At 41.2% G+C, this 23627-nt stretch overlaps 1 protein-coding gene across 1 annotated transcript in view; it reads right to left on the bottom strand.

Moving 5' to 3' along the window:
- The window catches only part of BMPER (BMP binding endothelial regulator), a 248508-nt gene that overhangs the window by 96113 nt on the left and 128768 nt on the right, over window positions 1-23627 (bottom strand). Inside the window, exons 8-11 of the mRNA XM_032401800.1 lie at window positions 12146-12255; window positions 8279-8419; window positions 6049-6153; window positions 2718-2763 (exon numbers count right to left, since the gene is read on the bottom strand). Of these exons, the coding sequence (XP_032257691.1) occupies window positions 2718-2763; window positions 6049-6153; window positions 8279-8419; window positions 12146-12255 (402 nt within the window). The remainder of the gene's footprint in view (window positions 1-2717; window positions 2764-6048; window positions 6154-8278; window positions 8420-12145; window positions 12256-23627) is intronic.

The following is a 23627-nucleotide window of genomic DNA, read 5'->3' on the forward strand; positions in this document are numbered from 1 at the left end:
TAACAACAGATCAGAAAGAAATTTTTTTTAATTTTCACATATAATTGCATCAAAAAGAATAAAATATCCAGAAATAACTGTAACCAAGGAAGTGAAAGACCTGCACACTGAACTATAAGACATTGATGAAAGAAACTGAAGACACAAATAAATGGAAGAATATTTCATGCTCATACATTAGAAGAATTAATATTGTTACAATGTCCATACTACCCAAAGCAATCTACAGATTCAATATACTCCCTATCAAAATACCAATAGCATTTTTCACAGAACTAGAACAAATAATACTAAAATTTGTATGGAAACACAAAAGACCTCAAATAACCAAAGTAATCTTGAGAAACAAAAACAAAACTGGAGGTATCATACTCCCTGATTTCAAATCATACTATAAAGCTCTAGTAATCATATTTTTTTGGTACAAAAACAGAATACAGATCAATGGAACAGAACTGAGAGCCCAGAAATAAACCCACACATATATGGACAATTAATGTATGACAAAGGAGCCAAGAAGATACAATGGAGAAAGGACAATCTCTTCAATAAATAATTGTAGGAAAACTGAACAGCCACATGCAAAAGAATGAAACTAGACCACTACATTTCACTATACACAAAAATTAACTCAAATGGATTTAAAGACTTGACTGTAAGACCTAAAACCACAAAATTCCTATAAGAAAACATAGGCAATATGCTCTTGACATCAGTCTTAGCGACATCTTTGTGAATCTGACTCCAAAGGCAAGAAAAACAGAAGCAAAAATAAACAAATGGGACTACATCAAGCTAAAAAGCTTCTGCACAACAAAGGAAACCATCTTCAAAATGAAAAGACAACTTACTGAATGAGAGAAGATATTTGTATACCATATATCTGATAAAGGGTTAACATCCAAAATACATAAGGAACTCGTACAATTCAACAACAAAAAAACAAACAACCCAATTTAAAAAAAGGGGCAAAGGGGCGCCTGGGTGGCTCAGTTGGTTAAGCGACTGCCTTCGGCTCAGGTCATGATCCTGGAGTCCTGGGATCGAATCCCACATCGGGCTCCCTGCTCAGCGGGGAGTCCGCTCCTCCCTCTCATGCTCTCTGTTTCTCATTCTCTCTCTCGCAAATAAATACAATCTTAAAAAAATAAAAATAAAAAATAAAAAATAAATAAATAAATAAATAAATAAATAAATAAATAAAGGGGCAAAGGCTCTGAATAGACATTTCTCCAGAGAAGACATCCAGATGGCCAGCAGGCACATGAAAAGATGCTCAACATCACTAACCATTATGGAAATGAAAATCACAACCACAATGAGATATTACCTCACACCTGTTAGAATGGCTATTATCAAAAAGACAAGAGATAAACAAGTGTTAGAAAGGGTATGGAGAGAAGGGAACTCTCATCCAGTGTTGGCGGGAGTGTAAATTGGTGCAACCAGTATGGAAAATAGTATACAGATTCCTCAAAAAATTCTACCACATGATTCAGCTATTCTACTTCTGGGTATTTATCTGAAGAATACAAACACTAATTTGAAAAAATATATGCACTTCTATATTCATTGCAGTATTATCTGCAATAGCCAAGATATGGAAACAACCTAAGTGTCTATTGATATGTGAATGGATAAAGATGTGGTATATTTATACAATGGAATATTACTCAGCCATAAAAAAAGAATGAAATCTTGCATTTGTAACAACATGGATGGACCTTGGGGGTATTATGCTAAGTGAAATAAGTCAGATGAAGAAAGACACATACCACATGATTTCAATCATATGTGTTGTCTAAAACAAACAAACAAATAAAATAAAAACAAACTCAGAGATACAGAGAACAGAGTAGCGGTTGCCAGAGGGGAAGTGGATAGGGGAGGGTGTGTCTGTGTGAAATGGATGAAGAAAGTCAACTCTATGGTGATAGATGGTAACTAGACTTGTGGTGATACTTCGTAGTGTGTACAGATGTCGAATTATAAAGCTGTACACATGAAGCTTACTAAACAAACAAATAAATAAAAATATCAGCTGTCTCAAAACTGTATGAATTTGAAAAGGACGAAAATAGCAGTTTCCAAGTCACATGTCAACATGTGTGGATAACATTGATCTTGTTGCTATGCTCTGTCTAAATGATTAGTAGTGCAATCTCAGCCAGCTTTCGGAATAAGCCATGGTAGAGAGAATCTTCAAAAACTCAGCTTAAAAATAACAGTGTGGCAAACGATCACCAGTCTAAAGACCTCGCTTCGCTTCACCAACAGTAACACTGGATGTGCACAAGTGAAATGGTAAAGAGGGTGAGGGTGGGGAGAAGGAAGTGTAGCTGTTTGGCTTTATAATGATAGAAGGAAAATCCCTCCCAGAGTATGTATATTGTTTGTCTTACTGGATATCACCTTAACTGCTATGACTGCAGATGCTATTAGTTAAAATGCATATTAAGTTATCTGGTCCTTCTTAAAACCTCATCAGACCATTTAACTTCTAAATTTCTATTAGCAACAATTTCTAATGGAAACATCTCAATTTTGGCCTACTGTGAGAGGGTTATAATTGACTTAAAGTGTCTGGAGGAAAGTGGGGTGATCCCATCCCATACCAAGAGACACAAAATGTGCCAAAACTTACACCACCATTTTTCTTGTTGAATTATAAAGTGTGAAACAAATATTAATAGCAATTTCCAAAGGAATAAACTTACTTTCAGTGCAAATAGGACAGCATCCTTTTCTGTTGAGAATTTTACCCTAATCAAGAGGGAAAGAAAAACAAACAAATTTAATGTTAAGAAACAGGGTCTGCTGAGGACAAAACTCTTTTTTTAAATCTGATACCAGTTAAACCAATGAAATCAGTCCAAGCTGTATTTGAACTTGATGCCCAGACAGTGATGATGATGGCAAAAATGAACTTTGAAGTATCAGGTTCTAATGCAGGCAAAGTCATTCAGAAAGCTTTCCTGTTCTTATCCTCTGAGAAATATAATATCCAAGGGGCTCACTGGTGTGATTTTTCTCACATGGGGGGAAGATGGAGACAGTCTGGATTCAACCTTTTCATTGATATCCAAACTAGCCCTCTAGAGACAAAGCATACACACATAAAAATGGGAATCATCTGTCAACCTCTCAATTCTGTCTTTGCTTGTCAGAGGGGCCTGTTTCAAACAATAAATCATATCCCAAGCACAGGCCTATGGATATGGACAATTATCTGTGCTACAGAACAAATTCAGTCAGATTTCTTCTTTCAGAAAGTGGTATGCTATCTATGTTAAGCCACTGTTATGCAGTCAAAGCCAATGAAGCTGAGGGTTTTGAAATGCTGAGTAATTTTCCATTACCTTTCTGGAAATACAGTGTAATCTCCTATATTCCATTTCTTCTAATTGTTTTTAATGCATGGCATTAAAAGGAGGAAACGTATTCTCAGGCTCCATATCAGAGAATGTCATTGTCTTGTCTCTGACTCAATGAGACTCACAGAGAAAAAGAAATGTGGTCAATTGCCATTAGCGGTCAACTGCATAAAGAATAGATTTAGGCACTCAAAAAAAAAAAAATCATGGGGACTTTAAAAATGCTAGTTGATAATTGAAGAACTAGAACCACGCCTCATTCATTTTTGCATCAGCCAGGCCTAAAATGGTACATTAGAGACTATGACAACTTTGAAAGAGGCTTAAAACTCGGGCCCACTCAGCCCTCCCTGGTTTGGGGCATTATGATGTATTTTCATTGCCTAGAGCTTGATTATCTATTTTTATTTGGCACAGAGGCTCCCTTCGGTGTCTTGTGACTGAAAGCAGTTGAAGAAAAGACCAACTGAGATCGGTTGGGGCCGCTGGAGTGGTGGCCCCGGGGAGTGCAGTAAAGTGCTCTATCAGGACGCAGAGCTACTTGAACAAAGGCCCCAACAAAGGGTGACTATATGATCCCCTACATCTGCACCTTGGCAGAAACTGCCATCTCCCTTCTCCTGAAACTGAGTGGAGCTGCTAATCTCACTGAATCACATAAGGAATAAGTCAAGCAGAAGCTATGAAGTCTAGGTGCCCAAGTTCTATGTAACTAGCTGTGGAACTCTGGACACGTTGTGACCTCACTGGTAAGAAGTGTCTAGTAATAGCACCCAACTCAGAGGGGTGGTCTCAACATTAAACAGGGTAAGTCCTGCGACCATAGGGAAAGTCTCAGTACGTATCAGTGATGATGAGACGGCAGTGTTATAAACAACCTGTCCCCACTGGAACCCCTCACAGCCCTCTCACCAAAGGCGCTCCTTTTCCTCAGGGCTGGGGATGAGGGAGGGGTTGAGGGAGAGTGGGGTCTGTCAGGGAGGATGGACAGGAAACCCTTCTTCAACAAGGCACACATACTTCTGGAAAAAGAGATGAGTAGCAGTCAGGAAAGATAGAGCAGGGAATAGAGTCTGCTTCTTCAAACACACACACACACACACACACACACTTTTTTTAATTTCCCCAGGCAATGCAAGGGAGGGGAAATAAGCATTTAACAGGATTTCCATGGTAGAACTAAGTTATCTTCCAAAGTCCTTGTGCTGGCCCCTGAGGAACAGCTGGAAGGATGCCTAGAAACAGAAATGTGGCCCTTGGGGCAGGAGCCGGGCGGGACAAGCTTCGACAAGACCAGGAGGGGTGAGGTGGGGGAAAGGTCTGCACTTGGAGAGATGGATGCTCCTGGCTCAAATGAGGTCGTCAAAGAGGAGATGCTAATGAGATGCCACTGACATGAAGAACGTTGACCTCCCCACAGCAAGAGGACAATGAAACCCATCAAGCCTGCCGCAAGCCGGGGGACTCCAGTCAAGCTGGAAACCCCACCACGGCCTGCTGAGGCTAGTTACTTGAGCCACCAGGTTGGCACAGCATCCTGTTTTTGTCTTGTAGAATAAGGAAGCCCATTATTACCAACATGTGCTGCCTGAGTTCATTAGCAGTGAGGGTTCCCCAAGGACTGGCATAAATGATGTGATCCCATTTTTCCCAATGAATATTTATAAGCAGACCATGTTCAAGTCTACTTATTGTATCTCCTTTTTTTTTCTTTCATGGGAGGTTTTCAGTTTTATGTCTGAGGCTTTTTAAAGCAAGACTAATTAGGGTTGGTTTTTTTTTTTTTTTCCTTTTTTTTCTCCCCCCTTCCTTCAGTTGTGCAATAGCAACAGCTGTTGTTTTTTTCGTGCCTCATTTGGCACTCAAGTAAAAACAGCAACTTTTTGTTTATAATAATAACAGATGTGAATAAAATTAAAAGCTGTCTATAACAGAGAAGGGAGGACATGCCCTGAATATATGGATATATTTTTTTCATTCACTGGAAGGTACTGAATAGGTTTAACATTTTCCCAAAATGCATAAAACCTTGAGAGGTTTCAAGTTGCCGAGGTGAAGTCAATGAAGCTCATGCTTTGGAAGATAATGGTGGCTTTCTTCGGAGTTCTGGAACTGTGCGTTTCTGAAAAGAGATATTTCCATAGGGGCACTATTTCCATTTGGGGCTAACACGGAGGCCAGGGTTATGGAAGGAAAATGCAGCAAAGGGGTCGGGGGTGCTGCTAGGCCGCCAGAGAAACCTCTCGAGGAGTTTATTACTAAACGACTACATACTACTTTGAAAGACTAAGGGAAGAAATCCCTAATTTGAGAAGAGAGAAAGAGAAGAGAAAAATGGGAAGGCTGTTCAATGGAAAACCCAACAAAAGGAACAAGAGAGCAGATCTAACAGGAATTGGAGACATTGAAACAAAGAAGTGGGAAAAGTCAATGAGGAATAGGAGATTTGGGACAAGTGAAAGGTTAAGAGCTATTTTCATGCGAGACTAGAATCTGGGTGGAAAGTGCAAAAAAGGAGTGAGCCTTGCAAAGGGGATTGTGGCTGTCCAGGAACCTGGAAGTATCAGTGGATCTGGATTCTGTGTTCAGAAGATGGCATGTGACCATGCCACATGTAGGGTGTTTCCCAAGACCTTAAGGTAAAGAAAAAAACCAACCTGCATTCCAGACATACCTGCGGGCAGCTGCTGACGGGAACGCACTGCTTCTTTCGACACTCTGTCTTGCCTTTCACACAAGCACAGATGGTGCAGTTAACAGAGGACCACATCTCTCCATCCTACAGGAGAGAGCACAGGATTCTGCTATCAGCTGGAGGCTGATGGGAGCTAATCCAACAGGCTGGGATTTCTCTGCCAAGGAGAGCATTTCTTACCCTGAGTGAGGGATCCATCATCAGACTAAATTACCCTGAGATGTCTCTGCGATTGGAGGGTGTGTGTGCGCGCGCGCGCGTGTGTGTGTGCGTGTGTGTGTGTGTGTGTGTGTGCCCTCTCCAGGATAGAAAAAGAATTCTTGTGCATCTAACCAAATCATATTTGCATCTTGCTCCTCCTGCATTGTTTACTTAGCTTCACCCTGGAAGACAAACATGAGTTTTCATACATGATGCAGTAGCAAAGCTCTCATTTTCCTGTTTGATAGAACTGAAATGTTTAAGCTGTCCCAGACACCAATGGTTGAGATGTACAAAAGTGGTTAGTTTGTTCCCAGACGTGACATGGTTCTGGACTACATAGGACATGAACATGCAAAGAACAGAGGCTAATTCAAAGAACTCTCATTGCCCAGGCAGACACCTGATCAGCAAGCCATCCAAATATGTGGAGCCCAGACAGAATACTCCAAGATAACGTGTCCCTGCCTGTCAGATCCTCTGCTCCCAAAAAGCTGGTTAGCACCTTGGAACACATTTTCTAACCCAGAGAGGGCTTTTGAGGAATATTTTTGGCTCACCGAATTTATGATATGCAATTGCCAAATACCCAGCCACAAGAAGCCCCGTTCCTCTAGAGAATGTGCAGGGACGCACGGCCCAGCTTGGGGAAAAGTAGATTACATGCACGAGAGATGGGTCTGAAAACAAAACAAGGATTCCTTCCTGGGTTTGTAAATATAAGCAGCGAGTTTTGTTAAAAACAGAGAAACTAGCTCAGATTTTGATGATGACTGCTCCTTTTCCTCTTCCTTCTCATTTTTTGAAGCTATATTAAGGACTACTAGAGCCTTTTATTTCTCAGGAGAGAAAGAACTAACTGAATCTGTCTTAAAGGGCATCTGACTAGTCCAAATTCTCTGAGTACACATTTCTAGGACTTGGTGTTTCAAAGATGACTCTCTGCAAATTATTTTAAGCCTCATCACATAAAGGAACCTTTGTATCCGGGGCTTGAAAGCACTTTGCACACAATACCAGCATGAGAGGGAGTCTGTTGCATCCAGGTGCTCGGGAAATGGAGGATGACTTTATGTTAAAGGGACACATGAGTGGCTCTGAGAGGCTGGTGTAAATACAACACACACACGACCCCCTTCCTTTGGGCATGACCCATCATGTCTTCTTACTGATTGCATAGGAATCAAGACTCTTCCTCCAACTCTGTCAATGTAAAAGGAAATCTGGCTAAGTGCAGGATGAGGAGCTCCCACGTCTGACTTGATTCCGTAGTTCTCGGTCTCAGGAATGTCCTGAGGTGGCGCCTTCAGGTACAGAAAGACTCCCTCCACCCAACAGACCAGATAGAAAGCCCTTTGGACAAAGAAAACAATCTTCATTCTGATGTTTACATGGTCACTGCCCAGCTGTGCTAACAGAGAACTACGGGTAGCAGTTGACGAGTAGCAGACGGTCAGTGGCCAACCCTGGTGGCTCAGTGGGGCAAGGCTCTCTCACCTTTGCTCAACAGCTGCACTGGCTTCAACATCCTCACCTGAGCATCTTCCAAGTGAGAAAAATCTCTCTTTGAAAAAGAAGCTTTGTGAAAAATTCTAAAAGTATTAAGCTATAGAACCATCAGGATCTTGGAAAGGGACACTGAGCATCTCTAACTGAATGAGATGCCCCCAGTCATTAGGGCACCCAGAACAGCACCGTCTTCAGCTCAGTCCCAGTCACTGGCCCTGCACATGTGGTGATCGTGTTTCACAGGCTTAAAATACTTTGTAAAGCAAAAATAAAGCCAAAAAAAACCATTTTTCCAAACAGTTGCTTCTCTGCCCCACGTGTATTTGATCTTAAATATATGTATATATAATATTGCGATATAAATAATTACATTTGCATACACACACACACACGACATATGTGTCTACAAAATATGGATTACTCTGGTCTGCCTTTTGTCTGGAGCTTTCTACATTCCCGTATAGTATAGTGGTTCCCAGGCGCTTGGCTTGTGACATACCCGGAAAATCTTGTTGCCAAACTTGCACACCTTGATGTCCTCCGGAGGCATGCGCAGGAGACACTCTTCACAACACATCTCCTCCCCTCTGACGCAGCCACCAGGGTGGGAGCACTTCTTCTTACACACCACGGTGGAGTCCTGGGGGCCCGAGGGCAAACCAGAAATTAAAAATGTTTTCCATCTCTACCAAACATCCCACCTGACCTGCCTTTTAACAACCTACAACTAACTGCTTTAAAACATATTCTGAAGATATCACACTGTAACTTGTTGCAATAAATCTCTCTTTCCCTTCAAAATGTTATTTGTTGATGAGGTATCTGGACAAGAAGATGAAGAAGCTATGAGAAGTGTGATATACCTTCGCTACCTTCCAAGTGTCTACAACTTAATGTTCAAGAAACTTCTGGTTCCACTCCAGCCAGCGTGTGGCTCACCAGTTTCCTTCTTCCTGCCCTTTTCCTCTTGCACATCCTTCATGAACTTTGCTCTCTGGGGTCTCCTCCAGGGCTTTATGCCACCTTCAGGGAGTTTAGCATAAAGGCATGGTATCTAATCAAAAAGTAAACACTAGGAGCTACTGTTCCTCCTCAAGATGAAATTCCTTAGTGTGTTCTATGTTCACAGAAGAACTGAACGAGCAAGTCCAAAACTGGGCCTGGGCTCTAGGGCTTCTCCATAAAGTATGTAACCTTCATCAGGCCACTTACCCCCTGGGAGTGACGAGTTTATGTCTGTAACTTTAAGAGGTATGGCTTGCTTTCTAAAGAAGTGGCATCGCATGAACACAATAGCCAAGTAAATTGTGCCTACTGATTTATTCAACACATTGAAGAAAAATTCAGAGCTGTTCAAGAAAAGTAAACTTGTTTAGTTCCCCAGCCAACAAGTTGCAATTTTACTGGAGTAGGTTGTCAGCTGGAATGAATGTAAGAGCAAAACATTTGTGAGACTCGGTGGCAGGCAGGGATGGAGGAAAGCGGTGTCCCAGGTAGATGGGCAATCCCCTCACAGTGTGGAGTTAGTGGGAGACCGATGACAGGGAAACGAGACCAAGCCCTCTCCTGTTAGTTAGCGTTGAGAGAGAGCTCACTTAAACAGGTTGTGTCAATCAATGTATGTAACTTCTGTAGCTCCTCTGTTAATCCTATGACTTCAAGAAGTACTCCTGGTATTCATCCACTATACTCCTACTGACCTATCCATCTAAGATTAATATGACAATGAGATAATCCTTTTAAAAATGGCATTAGTTGTGTTTTATTTTTAAGGTTCTACCACATCAGATTATGGATAGGATTTAGCATTGGACAAGACCATTCATTTATTAGGTGTGTTATCTTATGCAAATCCATCTCCTTGAGCCTCAGATTCCTCATCTTCAAAATGGAGGTGAGAGTACCTGCTCCTCAGATTTATTGTGCAATTTAAATGAAATACATAAAGCACTTGCCACAGTTTCTGGCACATAGAAATTATTATAGGTCAACTCATAAACTGGGAAAAAATATGTTGCCAAGCTGCACGTCTTGATTTCTAGTTTGAAAACAGTGCACTCCCTAGCTCTCAAGTAATACATACTTCGCAGTTATAGATTTCCCACCTTTCATTACACACACACACACACACACACACACACACATACGGCACACATTAGATCATATGCCTGGCAGTAGTTTAAGCAATGAGAATACAGAGATGGATGGATGTGCTTCTGTCTACAAGGAGTTCACAGAGCAAAAGGAGAGAGAGAACCATGGGAACAAATAAATTGCAATATAATGTAGTAAACAGAATTAGTAAAGGTATAGAGGTAACAGAAAAGAGGGGTAACTACCTACCTATGTGAGTCAGGAAAGCCTCCCCAGAGGAGGTAACATGTGAGATAAGCTGTTGTGTATGAAGAGGAGTTTGCTAATCAGATTGAAAGAAGATGAGGATACACTCCAGGTGGAGGAATCATCAGATCTGAAGGCACAAAGACCTGAAACCATACTGTGCTCAGAGTACTATTGAACAATTTCCTGCACCTGCCATGGCACTGGGTGGAGATGCTGAAGAGGGAAGCTCTAAGCAGACAGAAAATAATACTGATTATCCAAAATGACTTCGAGCATCCAGTTTTCCAAAGATGACTGTAAATGCATACTCTGAGAAAAGACAACCTCTTGAAGGAACAGTATCAATTACACTTTTTTGAGCACGGGGATATATTGCCTAATCTTCTCTCAAAGAATCCATGAGACCCAAAGCACTGCAAGCATAACGGATTCTCAGTCTGCTCTCCTGCAATTAAGAGAACTGGGGATGTGATATGTTTCATCAAAGGTTCAGTACCGTCAAGAGGAACCTGTAAACCTGTAAAATTCTGGAGAGCAAGAAAAGTCTGGAGGATGGAGGCCAAGGCACACAGAAGGAGTGGCTATATGTTTAGCATAGGATAGTATAAACCACAACGAGAGGAAGGAGCCTGAGGAAAGTATTCTCAGGCTTAGGAAATACTCAGTGTTCAGTGCCAAGGAACAGACAGTTCAGCCCCTATTCAGCCACCCCCCTGAAGGAGTGCATGCTACTTAACAAAGCATGCCTCAAGTAATCAGGAACTTCTGAACTCTAATCCTAGCTACTGACTCATAGCTGACATTGAGCAAAACTCCTCTTTCCCTCTCTAGTGCTTTAGCTATTAAAAACAAAACAACAACCATCACCACCGAAATGCATTACTCTAAATTCATGTCACACAGATGTTTGGGTTAACTCACTAATGAATGATCCTAAAATCTCCCATTAAAATGATTCTCTTCTTGGTTTTAAAAATAAATCACTGCATAAGCACAGTCAATTAATGTGTGATGTGCATCCCTTTAAAATTCTGGAGGCGCCTGGGTGGCTCAGTCATTAAGCATCTGCCTTTGGCTCAGGTCATGATCTCAGGGTCCTGGGATCGAGCCCCGCACTGAGCCCCGCATTGGACTCCCTGCTCTGCAGGAAGCCTGCTTCTTCCTCTCCCACTCCCCTTGCTTGTGTTCCCTCTCTCACTGTGTCTCTCTCTGTCAAATAAATAAATAAAATCTTAAAAAAAATAATAAAAATAAAATAAAATTCTGGAGCTGTGGAATTCTTTCTTTACCAGTCATTAGACCTCTGGTTGCCTTTGGAGAAAAGCAAGCAATGCCTCAGGTAAGAAATGGTACAATGAACAATGCATAAATACTCTCTTCCCAAACTATCAGGTTTATCTTTGTAATAAACTGTAAATCCACGCCTTTCTTTCCTCTTGAATGTGATTAAAGTCATTTTTATTGCGAGGTGTGTCAGAGAATTCATCTTTGATAGTTAGAGCCAGAGAACACTGCCACATCTATTTGTCTGATTTTAGAAAGTACCTCAGGATAGCCCCCTCAGACTTTAGTTCTCACCTCTGGAACCTAACTTGTAGGTCCTGGGAAGATAACAGTGAATTGTAATTTGGGTCCTATGTTTTAACTTCCTCATGACTTTGAGTATGATCTCAACTAGTAAAATGGCATTGATAATGCCTCCTTCCAGTAAGTAACACATTGTGTTACTTGTAACACATGGCTATAATGTTAACAATAAAACCCCGGGGTGCCTGGGTGGCTCAGTCATTAAGCGTCTGCCTTCGGCTCAGGTCATGATATCGGGGTCCTGGGATGGAGCCCCGCCTCAGGCTCTCTGCTCAGCGGGAAGCCTGCTTCTCCCTCTCCCACTCCCCCTGCTTGTGTTCCCTCTCTCGCTGTGTCTCTCTCTGTCAAATAAATAAAATCATTTAAAAAGAAATAAATAAATAAAAATAAAACCCCAACTGCATTGTTGGACCTCAGCCCCTCAGAACCACATTACCTGGCAGGTGCATGCAGTGCAGTTATCGTAGAGAAATGAAGATCCATTGTCATAAACGTCACTGCGAAAGAGGCAGCTTCCAAATGGGAGGTCAAACACTTTCCTCTGACCTAGAGGGAAGCAACAGCATGGTGTAAGCAAGACAGAAGCCAGGATGTCCCACTTTGTCATCAACAATTATATCACAGGGCTGTTAAACATTTTCACAAGAGCAGGTAAATATGGTGCACAAAAATAGTCCTGGGTCAGATGTTCCCAGGGAATCCCCTGGAGTCATTAATGTAGAGAGCTTTTGTTATAAAGAGTTTGATTCCACACTGAATCTTGTAAGTTCAACAAATCTTTATTACCATTATAGTGAACCAAGATGACCAGGTCTATGTTGACCTGCCCTCATGGAGCTCACAGTCTACTGGTGAGACAAACCCACAAAAAATGATTTCAACACAACAATATGGTAAGTTGTGGAAAGAAGCCAATATGGGAACTGTAGGGACAGGGAGGACAGAGAAGATTTCTTAGAAGATGTAATGCCTGAGCTGCATTTTAAAGAATAAGTAAAATTATCCAGAAAGAAGGTATTGGCAGGGAAGAGGCAAAAGGAGTCAAGATATCCCAAGAAGAACTAGAATGAGTGAAAAGAAGAACCAGTGATACTGCATCTTGGTTGGAGAAATGGCAAGTCCACGGGTATAAAGGATGGCACTAACTCAAAATGTGCATAAAGGGGAGCAAGATGGCGGAGGAGTAGGAGACCTGGATTTCGTCTCCTCTCAGGAATTCAGCTGGATAGGGATCAAACCATCCTGAACACCTACAAACTCAACAGGAGATCAAAGAAAAGAATAGCAACAACTCTCTGAACAGAAAAGCGACCACTTTCTGGAAGGTAGGACGTGCGGAGAAGTGAATCCGAGGCGATATTCGGGAGGATAGACGGCGGGGGAGGGGCCTCCGTCGGCCGCTTCTGGCAAGTGATAGAGCCGCGGAGCACAAAATCGGAACTTTTAGAAGTCGGCTCCTCTGAGGGACGTCACTCCGGTGGCTAAGCAGGGGGTGGAACTCTCGTGGGACAGTGTGGTCTCGGGACCCTCGGGGTCACAGAAAGACCGGGGGTGCCTGAGTGCGGCAGAGCTCCCAGGTATCGGAGTGGGGAAGCCGGCTGCAGAGACAGAGCCCAGGCACGGGCTCTCAGCTCGGGGTTGCCATAAACCGTGATCCGGGGCGCAGTCGGGCCACGGCTCCTCCAGCAGGGACCGGACAAGTGGCAGATCCAGGGAGACTCCCCTTCCTCCCCCGGGAGGAGCGGCGCGGGAGCGCACGGCAGGGATCTGCTGGGTTTGGAGACTCCACCCGGGGTCGGGTGCCAGAGATAGAAACGCGCGGTCACAGGCCGGGTGAGCACGGAGTGTGGCCGGAGACCGGGGAGACGGGAGTGATTGACTGCTTTTCTCTGGGGGCTCACTGAGGAGCGGGACCCCGAGTTCTCGGCTCCTCCGGGGCGGAGACTGGGAGGCCACCATTTTCACTCTCCGCCTCCAAAGCTGTAGGGAAAGCTTGCAGGGAACAAAAGCTCCCAAGAGCAAACCCGAGCAGATTACTGAGCCCGGACCGGAAAGGGTGGGGCAATTCCGCCTCCGGCAAAGATATTTGGGAACCATGGCAACAGGCCCCTCCCCTAGAAGATCAGCGAGAACAGCCAGCCAAGACCAAGTTTACCAATCAATGAGAATGGCAGAACTCCAGCACTAGGGGAATACTGCACATAGAATTCATGGCTTTTTTACCATGATTCTTTAGTCTTTCAAAGTTAATTATTTTTTTTAGCTGTCTTTTTTTCTTTTTTCTTTTTTTTTTTTGAATTTTTCTTTTTCCCTTTTTCAACCAACATCTTATCAATCCCTTTTTTAAAAAACATTTTTATTTTTCATTTTTAGAGTCATATTCTATCCCTTCATAGTAGTTACCCGTATTTTTGGCATATATATATATAAGTTGTTCTCTCTTTAAAATTTTGAGACAGTTTCTTCTAACAGATCAAATATACTCTAAATCTCTAGTGTATGGTTTTTTTCTACTCCCCTGCCTGATCACATTCTCTCCCTTTGTTTTTTAAATCCTCTTCTTTCTTTTTTCAAACAACTTATCAATTCCTTTTATAAAATTTTTTATAATTTCCATCTTTACAGTCATATTCCATCCCTTCATCATATCAACCCTTATTTTTGTACATATATAAGTTTTTCTTTCTTTAAAATTTTGGGAGGAACTTTCTTTTAACAGACCAAAATACACCCAAAATCTAGTGTGTGGCACTGATCTATAAACCAGCCTGATCATATTTGATCACATTCTGTTTTTGTTTTGTTTTGTTCTGTTTTTGTTTATTTTTATCTTTATCTTTTTCTTTTTCTTTTTCTTTTCTCTCTCTTTCCCTTTCTTTTCCCACTGCTTCAGATCTTTTCTGATTTGTTTAGAGTATATTTTCTGGGGACATTGTTACCCTGCTAGCATTTTGTTCTCTCATTAATCTATTCTCCTCTGCACAAAATGACAAGACGGAAAAAATCACCTCAACAAAAAGAACAAGAGGTAGCACCAACTGCCAGGGACCTACTCAATACGGACATTAGTACGATGTCAGATCTAGAGTTCAGAATCACCACTTTAAAGATACTAGCTGGGCTTGAAAAAAGCATGGAAGTTATTAGAGAAACCCTTTCTGGAGAAGTAAAAGAACTAAAATCTAACCAAGTAGAAATCAAAAAGGCTATTAACGAGGTGCAATCAAATATAGGGGCGCTAACTGCTAGGATAAATGAGGCAGAAGAGAGAATCAGTGAGATAGAAGACCAAATGATGGAAAATAAAGAAGCTGAGAAAAAGAGAGATAAACAACTACTGGATCACGAGGACAGAATTCGAGAGATAAGCGATACCATAAGACGAAACAACATTAGAATAATTGGGATCCCAGAAGAAGAAGAAAGAGAGAGAGGGGCAGAAGGTATACTGGAGCAAATTACAGCAGAGAACTTCCCTAATTTGGGGAAGGAAACAGGCATCAAAATCCAGGAGGCACAGAGAACCCCTCTCAAAATCAATAAAAATAGGTCAACACCCCGACATCTAATAGTAAAACTTACGAGTCTCAGAGACAAAGAGAAAATCCTGAAAGCAGCTCGGGAGAAGAGATCTGTAACCTACAATGGTAGAAACATTAGATTGGCAACAGACCTATCCACAGAGACCTGGCAGGCCAGAAAGGACTGGCAGGACATATTCAGAGCACTAAATGAGAAAAATATGCAGCCAAGAATACTATATCCAGCTAGGCTGTCATTGAAAATTGAAGGAGAGATAAAAAGCTTCCAGGACAAACAAAAACTAAAGGAGTTTGCAAACACGAAACCAGCCCTACAACAAATATTGAAAGGGGTCCTCTAAGCAAAGAGAGAGCCTAAAAGCAACATAGACCAGAAAGGAACACAAACAATATACAGTAACAGTCACTTTACAGGCAATACAATGGCACTGAACTCCTATCTTTCAATAGTTACCCTGAATGTAAATGGGCTAAATGCCCCAATCAAAAGACACAGGCTATCAGATTGGATTAAAAAACAAGACCCATCGATATGCTGTCTGCAAGAGACTCATTTTAGACCCAAAGACACCCCCAGATTTAAAGTGAGGGGGTGGAAAACCATTTACCATGCTGATGGACACCAAAAGAAAGCTGGGGTGGCAATCCTTATTCAGACAAATTAGATTTTAAACCAAGGACTGTAATAAGAGATGAGGAAGGACACTATATCCTACTTAAAGGGTCTATCCAACAAGAAGATCTAACAATTGTAAATATCTATGCCCCTAACATGGGAGCAGCCAATTATATAAGGCAATTAATAACAAAGGCAAAGAAACACATCGACAACAATACAATAATAGTGGGGGTCTTTAACACCCCCCTCACTGAAATGGACAGATCGTCTAAGCAAAAGATCAACAAGGAAATAAAGACTTTAAATGACACACTGGACCAAATGGACTTCACAGATATATTCAGAACATTCCATCCCAAAGCAACGGAATACACATTCTTCTCTAGTGCCCATGGAACATTCTCCAGAATCGATCACATCCTAGGTCATAAATCAGGTCTCAACCGGTACCAAAAGATTGGGATCATTCCCTGCCTATTTTCAGACCACAATGCTTTGAAACTAGAACTCAATCACAAGAGGAAAGTCGGAAAGAACTCAAATACATGGAGGCTAAAGAGCAACCTACTGAAGAATGAATGGGTCAACCAGGAAATTAAAGAAGAATTAAAAAAATTCATGGAAACCAATGAAAATGAAAACACAACTATTCAAAATCTTTGGGATGCAGCAAAGGCAGTCCTAAGAGGAAAGTACATAGCAATATAAGCCTTTCTCAAGAAACAAGAAAGGTCTCAAGTACACAAACTAACCCTACACCTAAAGGAGCTGGAGAAAGAACAGCAAATAAAGCCTAAACCCAGCAGGAGAAGAGAAATAATAAAGATCAGAGCAGAAATCAATGAAATAGAAACTAAAAGAACAGTAGAACAGATCAACGAAACAAGGAGCTGGTTCTTTGAAAGAATTAACAAGATTGATAAACCCCTGGCCAGACTTATCAAAAAGAAAAGAGAAATGACCCAAATCAACAAAATCATGAATGAAAGAGGAGAGATCACAACCAACACCAAAGAAATACAAACAATTATAAGAACATATTATGAGCAACTCTATGCCAGCAAATTCGATAACCTGGAAGAAATGGAGGCATTCCTAGAGATGTATCAACTACCAAAACTGAACCAGGAAGAAATGGAAAACCTGAACAGACCTATAACCACTAAGGAAATTGAAGCAGTCATCAAAAATCTCCCAAAACACAAAAGCCCAGGGCCAGATGGCTTCCCAGGGGAATTCTACCAAACATTTCAAGAAGAATTAATACCTATTCTTCTGAAACTGTTCCAAAAAATAGAAATGGAAGGAAAACTTCCAAACTCATTTTATGAGGCCAGCATTACCTTGATCCCAAAACCAGACAAAGACCCCATCAAAAAGGAGAATTACAGACCAATATCCCTGATGAACATGGATGCAAAAATTCTCACCAAAATACTAGCCAATAGGATCCAACAGTACATTAAAAGGATTATTCACCACGACCAAGTCGGATTTATCCCTGGGCTGCAAGGTTGGTTCAACATCCGCAAATCAATCAACGTGATACAATACATTAACAAAAGAAAGAACAAGAATCATATGATCCTCTCAATAGATGCAGAAAAAGCATTTGACAAAGTACAGCATCCTTTCTTGATCAAAACTCTTCAGAGTATAGGCATAGAGGGTACATACCTCAATATCATAAAAGCCATCCATGAAAAACCCACAGCAAATCTCATTCTCAATGGGGAAAAACTGAGAGCTTTCCCCCTAAGGTCAGGAACGCGGCAGGGATGTCCACTATCACCACTGCTATTCAACATAGTATTGGAAGTCCTAGCCACAGCAATCAGACGACAAAAAGAAATCAAAGGCATCCAAATCGGCAAAGAAGTCAAACTCTCACTCTTTGCAGATGATATGATACTTTATGTGGAAAATCCCAAAGACTCCACCCCAAAACTGCTAGAACTCATACAGGAATTCAGTAAAGTGGCAGGATATAAAATCAATGCACAGAAGTCAGTGGCATTCCTATACACCAACAACAAGTCAGAAGAAAGAGAAATTAAGGAGTCGATCCCATTTACAATTGCACCCAAAACCATAAGATACCTAGGAATAAATCTAACCAAAGAGGCAAAGGATCTGTACTCAGAAAACTATAAAATACTCATGAAAGAAATTGAGGAAGACACAAAAAAATGGAAAAACGTTCCATGCTCATGGATTGGAAGAACAAATATCGTGAAGATGTCAATCCTACCTAGAGCAATCTACACATTCAATGCAATCCCCATCAAAATACCATCCACTTTCTTCAAAGAAATGGAACAAATAATCCTCAAATTTGTATGGAACCAGAAAAGACCCCGCATAGCCAGAGGAATGTTGAAAAAGAAAAGCAAAGCTGGCGGCATCACAATTCCAGACTTCCAGCTCTACTACAAAGCTGTCATCATCAAGACAGTATAGTACTGGCACAAAAACAGACACATAGATCAATGGAACAGAATAGAGAGCCCAGAAATGGACCCTCAACTCTATGGTCAACTAATCTTTGACAAAGCAGGAAAGAATGTCCAATGGAAAAAAGACAGTCTCTTCAACAAATGGTGTTGGGAAAATTGGACAGCCACATGCAGAAGAATGAAACTGGACCATTTCCTTACACCACACACAAAAATAGACTCCAAATGGTTGAAAGACCTCAATGTGAGACAGGAGTCCATCAAAATCCTAAAGGAGAACACAGGCAGCAACCTCTTTGACCTCAGCCGCAGCAACTTCTTCCTAGAAACATCACCAAAGGCAAGGGAAGCAAGGGCAAAAATGAACTATTGGGACTTCATCAAGATAAAAAGCTTTTGCAAAGCAAAGGAAACAGTCAACAAAACCAAAAGACAACTGACAGAATGGGAGAAGATATTTGCAAATGACATATCAGATAAAGGGCTAGTATCCAAAATCTATAAACAACTCATCAAACTCAACACCAACAGAACAAAGAATCCAATCAAGAAATGGGCAGAAGACATGAACAGACATTTTTCCAAAGAAGACATCCAAATGGCCAACAGACACATGAAAAAGTGCTCAATATCACTCGGCATCAGGGAAATCCAAATCAAAACCTCAATGAGACACCACCTCACACCAATCAGAATGGCTAAAATTAACAAGTCAGGAAATGACAGATGTTGGCGGGGATGCAGAGAAAGGGGAACCCTCCTACACTGTTGGTGGGAATGCAAGCTGGTGCAGCCACTCTGGAAAACAGTATGGAGGTTCCTCAAAAAGTTGAAAATAGAGCTACCGTATGATCCAGCAATTGCACTACTGGGTATTTACCCCAAAGATACAAAAGTAGGGATCCGAAAGGGTACGTGCACCCCGATGTTTATAGCAGCAATGTCCACAATAGCCAAACTGTGGAAAGAGCCAAGATGTCCATCAACAGATGAATGGATAAAGAAGAAATGGTATATATATACAATGGAATATTATGCAGCCATCAAAAGGAATGAGATCTTGCCATTTGCAACGACATGGATGGAACTGGAGGGTATTATGCTGAGCGAAATAAGTCAAACAGAGAAAGACATGTATCATATGACCGCACTGATATGAGGAATTCTTAATCTCAGGAAACAAACTGAGGGTTGCTGGAGTGGGGGGTGGGGTGGGAGGGAAGGGGTGACTGGGTTATGGACACTGGGGAGGGTATGTGCTCTGGTAAGCGCTGTGAATTGTGCAAGACTGTTGAATCTCAGATCTGTACCTCTGAAACAAATAATGCAATATATGTTAAGAAAGAAAAAAAAAAAGAAGAAGAATGTAGCAGGAGGGGAAGAATGAAGGGGGGGAAATCAGAGGGGTAGACGAACCATGAGAGATGATGGACTCTGAAAAACAAACTGAGGGTTCTAGAGGGGAGGGGGTTGGGAGGATGGGTTAGCCTGGTGATGGGTATTGAGGGGGGCACGTTCTGCATGGAATACTGGGTGTTATGCACAAACAATGAATCACGGAACACTATATCTAAAACTAATGATGTAATGTATGGGGATTAACATAACAATAAAAAAAATTTTTTTTAAAAATGTGCATAAAGGCAGACTCCAAACCACATGCCAAGTGCCCAAGCTTTCATAGGCATCGCACCTCTGTAGAATTAGCTTGGTTTTCCCTGATGTGAAGATCTGATTGGTGACCAAAAGGGCCATAAAAAAGCAAACCCAAATAAAGACTACAATCCAATTTCCTCCTTTCTTTCAGTGTATGAGCATCTACTCCCTGGAGCATATAAAAACATCCCTGACATGTTACTTGAATCAAGGACTGAGTTAAGAAGTCAAAGATTCACAGTCACTCATTAGATTTACATCTATACTCTTTTTTCTTATAAAAAAGATTAAAAGCAATCTCTATTTATCAGGAGGCCCAGTGAAATGCTGAAAATACCTATAGGCACATACTAAATGCTACTCTCAGAATTAGAATTGTTGGAATTACCATCAATAGGAGTCAAGAAAAATTCTATCTTCCTGCTAGAGTCAACTTCAAGGCTAGAATAAGTATACATACAGAATTAAATCATTAGTTTAGTTCTTACTACCAGAAGTAAACTTGCCTCAAAAGATGGCAGTAAGCTATAACCTGGGTCCCACATATGGACCCCCTAGTGACCTTGAGTATTTCTCCAGGCCTCACTTAGGTCACTTGTAAAATGGTACCAATAATGCCTCCTCGCAATAATACATGACCCTCTCTACCTACAATTCTGATACTAGCGTATACAACCAAAATCCCTTTCATGGTTAGACAATTTAGCTAAATGACTGTATTTTTGCACCTAGCAAGTATTAATAACCCAACTAAGATGGGTATTCTTATGTGTACACCCAGGTCCTGAGTTTCTTGAAGCTTGTGAGAACTTAGAGACTAAATTAGAGGATTACCTGAAAATACAAAATTCAGCCTTTCTCTAGTTCTTTCTTCTAGGCCCTGAAGCATCAGGAAGCTGTGTGCAGGCCACCCACCCCATTAGAAATCACTTCTGTTGCATCACACGTTGGTTTTAAGATATTCTGATATAAGCAACATCCCTAAGCATACCTTTTTTTTTTTTGTATTTACTATAAAAATGATGGTGATGTCATTTTTCACTGCTGTAAACACTGTCCTCTATATTAATCTATCAGAGATGTTTTTCTATCCTTCAAGAATTAAAAATAGTTCTGTTTCAATTCAGCAATTTTTACAAATGTGATAACCTGGTTTGCCTTTTCCCAACTTTTATCTACATGTGTTTCATGTATTTTATAAATGGCCTTAAATCCTTTTTTGGCAAGAGGCAGGATATAAATATATAAATATAGTCAAGCTTCTTTCTCCACCAATCAAAATATATCTTCTTTATGGCTGAGCTCCACATGACCTCCTCAGAAGCCCTTTTACCTCTTAGAATGAGCAGCCCCTTCCTGTGTTCCCACAGCTTGCAGCTTTTACTACATTTATAGTGCTCAGTACTGTGGCCTGGCTGAATGAATGAATGGTGAACAAATGGATGGATGGATTGGTGGATTGATGATGCATCAGTAGATCACTGAACAAAAAGACTCCTCAACAAGTTTATCCCCCGGAACAAATGTGAACAATTACCTAGATTATCACCCAATAAAATATAATTTTTACCAGGGGTGCCTGGGTGGCTCAGTGGTTAAGCGCCTGCCTTCGGCTCAAGTTATGATCCCAGGGTCCTGGGATCGAGCCCCGCATCAGGCTCCCTGCTCGGCGGGAAGCCTGCTTCTCCCTCTCCCACTCCCCCTGCTTGTGTTCCCTCTCTCACTGTGTCTCTCTCTGTCAAATAAATAAATAAAATCTTTAAAAAAAAAAAATATATATATATATATATAATTTTTACCTAAAAACACTGATGTAAAGCTTTTATCACAGAGCCTGGCATTCATTACACACACCCCCATAAGTGGCAGATAATGAGTATTATCATTACTAGCAGTAGTAAAATTCCAGTATGATCCTAGGCTGTGTCACTCTGAGAGGTGCATTGGGTGTTCAGTGTACACAAACCTCTGATGGGTCTCTTCCTTGAAAATGAGAAAGAGAGGAAGAGAATGTTGCAGTGCAAAAGGCAGAGGTATGTCATGTAAATGAATCCTAGTCAAAGGAATATTTAACAGCAAATTGGTGTCCAACCAGCCAAAAGTCTAATTAGTCTAAGATTTCAGGATCTAGAAAGTATCCTAATGTTTACTTTTTTTCCTTTCTGTCTTTTATTGTGTGGGTATGTTTCTTTTTACCCCCGAGGAACATAAAATCTTACCTTAATCCCAAAGTCATCATGGCCCAAAATAAGATAAAACATTCAAAAGAGTGGTTCAGAGACTCCATATACAGCCTAATTTAAGCCATTTCCACATTATTCCACTGGGTTTAGGTCAATCAAAAAAGGTCTCATTTGGTAGAATTATGATTTTCAAGTTTCCTAAGACTTGCCATTCCTTTTGTAATCTGTCTTATGACCACAAGTGGATAAAAAAAAATCTGCATTCAATACAACAGCCATTGCTCATATGAGAAGTTTCTGAGCTGACTCAGCACATCCACGGTACGGGCTTCAAAGCATTAATCAAACCTACTTATCTTCAATGTCAGACCCCAAATGCCACTTCCTCTGTGATGACTCTCCTGCTTAGATGGAATGCTGTGTCCACCACGACCAAAAGCGTGATGATTTCAACCACAGTGAACTAGCTAACTCTGTGCCAGGGGTACAAGCACACATTGGCAACCCAGGAAGCACATATCTCAGTGGAAATGTCTTTAATCAGGCATGTCTAAACAATTCTTCTTTGTTCTTTTAATTATTTCATAGTTACTTAAAAAGTACGTGCGTGTGTGCGTGTGTGTGTGTATGTACACATGTAGCAGGCAGGTACACATTATTAGATGAAGAGTTGGCAGAAAAATCCCTCAAAGAAGAGAAAACTGCCTTCATTTAACAAGATATCTTTATCTGACCACTTGGTTGTAGAAAGACAGACTCAGGCTATCGCTGTGATAAGCTGGGAATGAAAAACATCCATCAACAGGGTGTTCTGGAATTGACAAGAGCAAACTATGATGGAAAGGAAAGAGGAATCAAAAAAATAAAAAATAAAAAGGGGGTGTGAACAATAACTGATAGGAGGCTGGGTCCCAAATAAAAGATAAACAGTGATACTCTCCTAAAGGCAAAATAGTTAAAACCTTTGAAGAACAAAGGGAGTTTAAGGTTCCATTTCATGTTGTTCGCTGTCCTTCTCTTTAATCACCCTCCTCATGGACTGCAAGCCTTCAGTAAAATCTACTACATGAGCCTTGATTCAACACCACCATAGAATGTGAAAAGACTGGAGAGCGAGTGTCCCTGGAAGTACAAGATGATGTTAAAGGAGGAGGAGAAGGACGAGGAGAAGGAGAAGAAGAAAAAGAAGAAGGAGAAGGAGGGAGGAAGGGAAAGGGGAAGAAGAAGGAGAAGCAGCAGAGGCGAAGGAGGAGAAGTTATTATCTGAGAAGGAGGAGGAGAAGGAAGAAAATAAAGAGAGAAACAGCAGGAGCAGAAACACAAAGCCAGTGGTGACTAGGAAATGTGTTAACGTCCTCAAGGATCCCTGGAGATTTGAGTGGGGTTGCTGGGGGATTCTAGTGGGAGATGTTCTATTGTATTCATATGCTGGGCCAAAGTATTTTTATTTGAATCTTAGTCT

The sequence above is a fragment of the Phoca vitulina genome, unplaced genomic scaffold, assembly GCF_004348235.1.
Source record: "Phoca vitulina isolate PV1807 unplaced genomic scaffold, GSC_HSeal_1.0 scaffold4, whole genome shotgun sequence".
NCBI classification, from domain to species: Eukaryota; Metazoa; Chordata; class Mammalia; order Carnivora; family Phocidae; genus Phoca; species Phoca vitulina.